At 35.7% G+C, this 9,314-nt stretch overlaps 2 protein-coding genes across 3 annotated transcripts in view; one reads left to right on the forward strand and one right to left on the reverse strand.

Moving 5' to 3' along the window:
* The window catches only part of LOC128996230 (3-hydroxy-3-methylglutaryl-coenzyme A reductase), a 64,715-nt gene that overhangs the window by 37,101 nt on the left and 18,300 nt on the right, over window positions 1-9,314 (reverse strand). For both annotated transcript variants that reach the window (XM_054421384.1, XM_054421385.1), the window contains exon 2: window positions 244-431. In XM_054421384.1, the coding sequence (XP_054277359.1) occupies window positions 244-423 (180 nt within the window). In that variant the 5' untranslated portion in view covers window positions 424-431. The remainder of the gene's footprint in view (window positions 1-243; window positions 432-9,314) is intronic.
* On the forward strand, window positions 4,893-8,888 carry LOC128997467 (uncharacterized protein K02A2.6-like). The gene has a single exon (XM_054423106.1). The coding sequence runs from the start codon at window positions 4,893-4,895 to the stop codon at window positions 8,886-8,888; it is 3,996 nt and encodes a 1,331-aa protein (XP_054279081.1).

Raw genomic sequence — 9,314 nt, forward strand, 5'->3', positions numbered from 1 at the left:
AACATGCCAAATTTCATCAAAATCGGACACACAATCACGGACATCATTTAGAAAACCATTTTGTGGGTTCAGGGAATCCCAAAGCTGATATTACCATTCAAAACTCCAAATCGCAAATACTTTCTCCATATTCTATGTATAGGGGGAGAAAGTAAAAATTAAACATTTACATCATAAACATTTACATTTTGATGACAATAAAAGCAAATCAATTACAGCTTGTCACATGTTTCCGCTATTTACCTCGAGTGTAAGACAACTCCTGTTTCCGGCAGGGCAGTGCGGAGGTACTATAGGCGGGGGTGATGGCGGGGGTTTTTCCATGGACAACATACAAGCAGTAAGGGTGAGGGTGGCCACTATCACCTCGCAGGGGTGGCTGGAGCAGAACTGGCCGTGAGCTCGGAACATGCGTACTAACATCTTGGTCTCTGAAACAGACATCATATCTGTAAATAAACTCAAAGAATCATGGATAACAATAATTGAATCAGTTAGTATGGCTTAATCTATAACTCACTTGGGTTTCTTAGCTGGAATACAGCTGTGGAAGTTTCCATACTGGTACTTCTAAAAATCATAATTTTCCTATCAAATTTTGTCTACAATGTGTACATTTGCTTGGTAACCTTTTAGTATCGTGATACTCCAACCCCTCCTCAAAAAAACGTATTCTCTTATCCTCTGGGCAGTTGAAATTAAACAAAGATTTTCTTAAGGACACGACTCAGAAAGTTTTCCTGACAAAAGTGAAGTTAACATGTTAACATTGTTTATAGTAGCGTATGAATGTGTAAAGACTGGATATGAGTTTGATAAACAATTGGATTGTTCAGAGATTTAACTACACGTATGTTTGACATGTTTTTCCTTCATCTTATGATAGCAATAACATAAGTTATTAAAAAAAGATTTTTTCATTACTCTGTCTCAAAAACAGCTGTCTTACGGATCGTTTTGAGTCCCTAAAGATAGATATTTGCGGACTAGTCCGTAAAATTTTACGGACTCGAATCATATGGTTATGTCAAAGCTTATCTCAAAAACAAATCAGCTGTTCAAAATGTTCTCTCTATAATTTATGTACTTGTTCGATTTGTTTGGTAAAGTAAACGTTCCTTTTTAATCAAACGGTTTTGGCTATACTTTGTATTTTCTGCTATAATATATGACAATGTAATGAAAAATATTGTTCGTAACTCATCCTAAAATGCTTTTTTGTCACTTAATCAAATTTCCGGACTCGGCAAAGCCTCAACCGTTAAACACAATATCGTCCAAAAAAAGCCTACTTTAGTAACAAAAAATACTATTGGTGAACACACAGCAGGTGAATTGTTGAGGTTACTCAAATTTGGTTGTACGTGAAGGTTTGGTTATTTTACTCTAGATGGCTGATATTTCGACCTTTGGTGTTCAATGTAATTTTAATCATCCTCGTAACAACTACAGAGTTAAATGCCATCATTCTCAGTTATAGTTTTTATGTTAAGTTGTGCAATTAAATGTTTTAAATCAAAGATTAAAATGTGTTTTAAATTATGCCAGGAGTTGGGAGAGATAATACTTCAAAGTTTCAATCCAGTACTCACACATACCAAAGCTTTAAAAAAATAGTCTACAAACAAACCATGGCATGCTACGATAGCCATAGGTAGTATGGAGATCCTGAAGAGATTAAAACTGCAAAAATCTGATTTAGTCAAAGCGATAACAAATTACGAGCTATTAATATTTCATACAACCCTTGGAACTTGTTGAAATTCATACGTTAAAAAAGTCCTAATGTTCACTTTTTATTTCAAAAATACCTAACATAAGGCTAAAACAGCTGTCTCTACAACTATAACAATTATTTATTTTGTAGCCATAGAGAAAATTCAATGAGTATTATTTTGAATAAACTTAGACAAACTAGAATTATTTTACCATAATGTAGTATTAACAGTTCTCATTCTTATAATCAATAAAAATAAAAGTTACATAAGGAAAAGCTTAAATATTGTAAAAAGTAGAACAATGCTATGTAGTTTACTCATTAACTGATTAGAGTCTCACAAAGCTTTGTATTTATTATCACATCATTGATTATTATCTGATCACATTCTTTGTGAGTGAATGCATCCACATAATTGAATATTCTGTAATTATTTGGTAATCTTCGGTAACAAAATTAAATCTCTTCAATGTACCACTGTATATGATTACAGGAAAGATACATTGATTTACCATTTTATTTTTGTATTTTACAAGTTACTCAATACTATTTCCAATCATACTGAATTATTAAGAAAATAAATAATAAAAGAATTATTGTGTAATATTGTTACATTATTTATTAAGCAAACAAATATAAAAATTACTATTTTTATTACAAATGAAGAGAATTCTCAAGTATAAGTCCAAGGTTAGCCGGTATAGTAGTTTAAAAATTTTATACATTAGTAATAATATTAAGGTTGTTGCATAATATTGCAGGCTTTAACTTGAAATAATTGTTGAATGACAACTGAATTCATATTAGATTCCTTGGTTAATTTTGATTTATATGATTATTATGATTTATATGATGCCAACGAACCAGCATGTGTATGGCAAAGATGTATGAAGGATGAGTGCTGACTGAATAAGATTAAAGCTTTGTTACTATGACCAGCTGTTTCTTCACCTACGATTATTATTTAAGCCCAATGATCAAATACAGCTGGGTATAGTTTCAAACCACAAAAAGCAATTTACATTTCACAGAATCGAACTAGTAACCTCCTGACCACTAGGCAAGCACAAGTTATGAAAGCAGACAAGATCAAAAACTGTTACTACTATTTTACTGTGTACTAAAATTTTGACAATAGAACTAACAAGTAGTCATAAATAAGGATGAGGAAATCTGTAAATGATCAAGTTAATAAAGTTTTTCACTTGTTTTACAAGACCAACATTTGAACTATTCCCTTTCAAAAATCAAAGTCATTAAAGAATGTCAATGGTGTAAAAAACATTTGAAATAACACTGTCCAATAGGGGGAGCGAGGTGGTCTAGTGGTTAGAACGCAGGACTTCAGTCCCTGAGGTCCCAGGGTCAAATCCCACCTAATCACCAAAGGAGTTTATCTAGATGATAATGCCACAACCTAGCCTGAAGTAATGTGAAAAACAATCCTGGGCTTGTGCCTAGCGTCCTAGGACAAAATAAAATATATCTAAACTAGGTTTCTACAACTAAAATTTCAATAACTGTCCAAACGTATAAGGAACATGAGTACAAAGCTTGTTGGTAAGCTTGCTAAGATAGCACAAACTATGTGGAGTCATTAAGTAGTACTAAGCGCATAACTTGATAGGAACTTATGAAACAATACATCATGCAGAACATGCTAAACAGTTGCGCTCTACCTGGCCTTACTGAGTGATACTGATCCATAAGTGGTTGACAATGTAGGTTGCACAAATGATTATATGAAAATAGATTTACATAGAAGGCCATAGAAAAATAACCCATTTCATTATGAGGGGCAGAATAAATCTTGCAACTGCAGTCAAATTTATCTTCATTACATTAAAAAATTTAGTCTAAAAAGTCAACCAATGTAACAATAGTTTTAACAAGTAAACAAGAAACAATAAAAGGTACAGATACTTTCCTCACACGAATTGGTCACCTTCCTAAATTTAAATTACTATAGATTTTATTAATTTCAATAAAACATTGTTTTTCTAGGTTATGTGTTAGTTTTCGTTTATAAATTTATGTGATACAGTACTTCTTGAATTACTTTTACTGAATTTTATTTGATAAAACTTGTATAATGTCATAACTCTGGTAATAAATTTGGTTTGATTCAGATGTAAGTTGATTTCAAAATGTAGTTATGAGTATACATAAGACCTCTTCATAAACAATGATGAATGCATGTTATACATCACCCTATTAAAAGTTACATTCAACAGTTATCTTGAGGGATGGATTCCCGCTTAACACAACTTTAACACAACAACACAGTTTTATCATCAATCTTAAAACTTTCTAAGCAATCTTCGCAACTGAATGCAAACAGTAGAAGGTCAAATTCAATAATTCAAGATTAGGGAAAGGAGTAAACAAATTCTTTACTGGAGCAAACAGTCAAGATAGTCCTAAGTTCTTAAAATTTGTGAGTCGTCAATAATAAACGAGTATAACTGTGGTTCATAACCGTTTAAAATATCCCAAAAAGTGTTTAACATAACCTATTCAAATATTTATAAGCAAATTTGGTATTTGTGTTATTTTGGTTCTTTGTTAAAATTAACAAGTAGAAAGTCCATACTGGTGCATTGTGGTAGAACACATTGTACGAGGCGCATTTCCGAATACAATGCAGCGAAAAACGTGTGGGAAAGCGTGGAAAGAGTTATGCTTTCTCATGGTTGAACCATCCTTTGTATTTTGAGCTGTTAACCCTTATAAGATGTAAGGATGAATAAAACGTGATATGTGAACAATTACAAGAGTATATTAATAGCTGAGTAGCTGAGTGGTTAAATTGCTCGCCTAACAAGCAAATGGTTGCCAATTTGATTCTTAAAAACATCAAAAAGTTGTCTGTGGTTTTAAACGTAACCTATTGAGCTGTCCTTGATTATTAGGCTTTTAATCAATAGTTCTGGCTAAAAACAACTAAAGTTTAGTCAGTAAAAAAATACACATGGCACTTCACTCCATTCTACACACATCCTTCACTCATGTTTGGGTTATGTAGGATTATTATTATCAGCTGAGTTATAAAGTTATGAATCATCTGCCATTTGGTTTGTTTACATTATTGTTTGTTCTTGTAAATAAATATTATTGATTTAGTTTACTTAAAATGAGTTTTAATAATTAATTATTCTATATTGGCGACGAGAAAATGCCTAGGAAAACAGACCAGTCTCAGTATAAGAGTGTAATTGACTGTAGTAACATGTCTTGCATACAAGATAGAATGAGCAGATTTTCATTTAAAGAATATAATAGTGAACAATTGTGGGAAGACTACATAACTCGTTTTGAGTTGACCTGCAGAGTTAAGGGACTTGGTGGTGCTAACACAGAAGAACAAGCGGCTCGGCGAGATCTTCTATTGGCAAATATCGGAGAGGAGCACCTCAGGGCACTGTCGGACCAGATGTATCCAAGGGCCTGGGAGGAGTGCACCTACGACGAAGTCAAAGAGGAAGCCAACCGGTTGTTCAAGCCTACAAGGACCCTTTTTGCAACAAGGTTTGAGTTTGAAAGAGCAATAAGAAAAGATGGTGAGACATTTATTTTGTTTTATAACAGATTGAAGTCTTTAGCTAGAAGTTGTAAATATGGAGATAGCTTAGATGAACGAGTACGAGATAGGTTTGCAGTAGGAAGCAACTGTCCAGAATTTGAAGTAGAAGTCAGACAAAGATGGCCCGAGGGAGTTGATAACCGAGGTGAGCGTGTTAAGTCAACAGTAGTACTAGAGTTAGCTCAATCTATGGAACGTGCGAGAGAAGAAGTTTCCAAACATTCGTGTAAAAATGAGATTTTCAAAGTAAGTGACAGTAAGGAAAATAGGAAACCAGAGGTACAGAAATCTACTGGTTTTAATAGATGTTATAGATGTGGGTTTACACATGACCCTAGTGAAGATAGGTGTCCTGCTGTTTCTGCTGTGTGTAAGAAATGTTCAAAGAGAGGCCACTTCGCAAGAATGTGCAAAAGTAAAAATAATTTTGTCAAGAGAACAGACGGTAATTTGAGAAAAGTAGATGATTCTTGTGGTCTAGCTTACGATGATGAGTGTAGTTCTGATATTGATGTTAGTGGAACACAAATTAGGTCAGTTAAGAGTAAGGTTCCCAGAGCTACAATAGATGTAGAATTGAATGGGTATAATGTTAGAATGGAGTTTGATTCCGGGGCTCGGGTAAGTGCTATAAGTTTGTCTCTTTGGGATAAGATCAATTCAAGTGGCGAATCTCTCAAAAAGACGTCTGATGTCATCACTGGCTACGGAAAAAATAAGCTGGAAGTCATGGGTAAGACTTTTGTGGACGTTACTTTACGTAATCGTACTAAGCGATTGCCGGTTATTGTATTACTAGAAGACGATGTTCCATTATTTGGGTTGCCGTGGAGTGTAGCTTTCAATCTTAATTTGCCTAGGGAAGTAAGGGTTAGGCGTATTGACAATGGAAAGACAAATAGTAAAGAGACAGGTAAGAATGAAGAAAGTTATAGAAAAACGTTACAAAAAGAAGTTGAGACATTAACTCAGGAGTTTTCAGAACTCTTTCGTGATGAGCTAGGAACGATATCTGACTCTAATGAAGTCATCCATCTAAAAAGTGGAACAAAACCTGTATCTTTCGGGGCACGACGAGTTCCATTTCCCTTAAGGGAGGCAGTGGAGCGAGAATTACAGCGATTAGTACAGGAAGGAGTTTTGGAAGCAGTGGACCCTTCCGAAACACCGATAGAATGGAGTACCCCAACAGTCAACGTAGACAAGGGTGGAGGTAGAGTCAGGATCTGTGGCGATTTTCGTACAACCTTGAATCCAAACATCGTTCCGGAAAGACACCTCTTGCCAACCTTTGATGACTTGACTTCCAAATTAACTGATGGAAAGATATTTTCAGTCATAGATCTTCGAGACGCGTACTTGCAAATGAAAGTGCACCCTGAGTCACAAAAGTACCTTACAATAGCAACTCATGTAGGCTACTTTCGCTACAAAAGGTTGCCTTTTGGTCTTTCCTCGAGTCCGGCAAAATTTCAAAGGTACATGGAAAGTTTACTAAAAGGACTTAATGTCGGAGTTCTACTTGATGATATAATCATTTCTAGTAAGGATAAGACCACCCATATAACCACTCTTAGAGAAGTTTTGAGGCGGCTAGAATCAAGTGGAATAAGAGCAAAACTGTCAAAATGTAAGTTCTTTGAGAAATCTGTAAAGTATTTAGGCCATACAATAGATGGGAATGGTATTCATCCCTCTGAAGACAAAGTTGAAACCATAAGACACGCACCAAGGCCAAGAAACGTGAAAGAATTACGAGCTTTTCTAGGGGCGCTAAATTTTTACGAAAGGTATATACCTAATCTTCATGCGATCGCTTCGAACTTGCATAAGCTGACTGGTACGAAGACTAAATGGAAATGGACTGACACAGAACAAAGTACGTTCGACAAGTTGAAGAATATCCTGTCATTGGAGAAGACATTAGTTCCATACGACATATCAAAGCCGATCATTGTTGAATGTGATGCTTGTGAACAAGGGGTTGGCGCTGTGCTGTTGCATTTGATGCCGGATGGAACGGAAAGGCCAGTAATGTACGCCTCGAGGACACTAACCGAAGCAGAAAAAAGGTATGCTACAGTTGACAAGGAAGCACTGGCGTTAGTTTTTGCCGTGAAGAAGTTTAGACAATACCTCAGTGGAAGACATTTCAAGGTGAGAACGGACCACAAGCCACTTGAAAGAATATTTGGAATGCATCGAGATCTTACCAAAGTAGTTAACAACCGTTTGGTCCGATGGGCTTTGTATTTAATGGAATATGATTTTGAGATCCAGTACATCAAGGGACAGGATAATTGTTTGGCTGATTTTTTATCTCGGTTTTCACTCAAGACACAAGAAGTATATGATCCAGATGAGAGAGAGATTCGAGCATTAGTTCAGGAGAAAATTGACGTAGTTTATCCAAATCACGAACTTGTACTGGAGTATAAGAAAGATCCAAATATGAAGAAACTTATAGACTACCTGGAACATGGTTGGCCAAAAGATACAGGAAACTTACCACCATCCATGAAACCATATTGGAATAAGAGAGAAGAGCTGACATTAGAAAACGGCATAATCATGCGATTAGGAAGAATTGTGGTGCCACAGATTTTGAGGGAAAATGTATTGAAAGAACTCCACAAAGGACATCCTGGAATAGAGGCCATGAGATCCCTATCAAGGTATTATGTTTGGTGGCCTAATCTGAATAAGGATGTTGAGGTTTATGTCCGTAGATGCCACCCTTGCCAGAGTAACCGATCATTTGACACAGAAGTACCTCTATATCCTTGGAATGTGCCAAGTGATCCTTGGGAGCGAATTCATCTTGACTTCGCAGGTCCATTCGACAACCGATTCTGGTTAGTAGGAATCGATGCGTACTCAAAATGGGTTGAGATCGAAGTTATGGACCGTACGACAACTGCTGCTCTTGTAAATAGATTAAGGACTTGGTTTTCGAGGTATGGTGTTCCTAAAAAAATTGTATCGGATAATGGCACCCCCTTCACATCTCATGAGTTTAAGAGTTTTTGTAAGGACAATAACATATGTCATGTTACATCTGCGCCGTATCATCCAAAAACCAATGGTTTAGTGGAGAGGATTATCAGAACCTTCAAGAGTCGATATAGTGCTTGCAAACAAGAAGGTCTCAGTTCATCACTTGCACTTTTACAAGTGTTGCTTGCCTATCGAAATACCCCACAAAAGACCACAGGACAACCACCATCAGTCCTTTTCTATGGTAGAAGATTACCAACAGCTTTGGATAGGTGGAGGTATAATAGCAGAGAGAGAATAGAAAATCAAGTGTGGCGACAGAAGTACTACCACGACTTAAAATCCAAACAAAAGGAGTTTTCTGCCAAACAAGAAGTGTGGGTTCAAAATGAAACGAAGAAGGGCTGGAGACCAGGAACAGTACAAGAAAGGACGGGAGAGCTGTCATACACCGTTTTAGTAGGGGGAGATATAAAGAGAAAACACGCTGACCAGCTGAGAGCAAGAGAAGGTGCAACTGATCCACCCCAATGGAAAATGCAAATGGAACCTGAAAATGATGATGTACATAGTTTTGGAAACTCAGCCTAAAGTGAGTGGGGAGAAATGTAGGATTATTATTATCAGCTGAGTTATAAAGTTATGAATCATCTGCCATTTGGTTTGTTTACATTATTGTTTGTTCTTGTAAATAAATATTATTGATTTAGTTTACTTAAAATGAGTTTTAATAATTAATTATTCTATAGGTTAATACGCTCATTAGTTGCGCTCCCATCACAATTCGTATACAGTATCATACTTTTGGTTAGTACCAACATACAACTTGTCGTTATGGATCAGCTGTTAAGTGTTATTTTTTGGTTTTTTAGGTTCATCGTCCACAAAAGATATTTCACAATATCCCATTTACGGGATTACGGGAGATTATGTAATCAATATTGAACACATTTACAAAAAGTATCAATAGTTGACGATTCATCTATAATAGCCTACCAAAAACAAAAGTATATAGGA

The sequence above is a fragment of the Macrosteles quadrilineatus genome, unplaced genomic scaffold (assembly GCF_028750875.1).
Source record: "Macrosteles quadrilineatus isolate MER2022 unplaced genomic scaffold, UCM_ALF_1.0 Scaffold_6__1_contigs__length_79288215, whole genome shotgun sequence".
Classification (NCBI taxonomy): Eukaryota; Metazoa; Arthropoda; class Insecta; order Hemiptera; family Cicadellidae; genus Macrosteles; species Macrosteles quadrilineatus.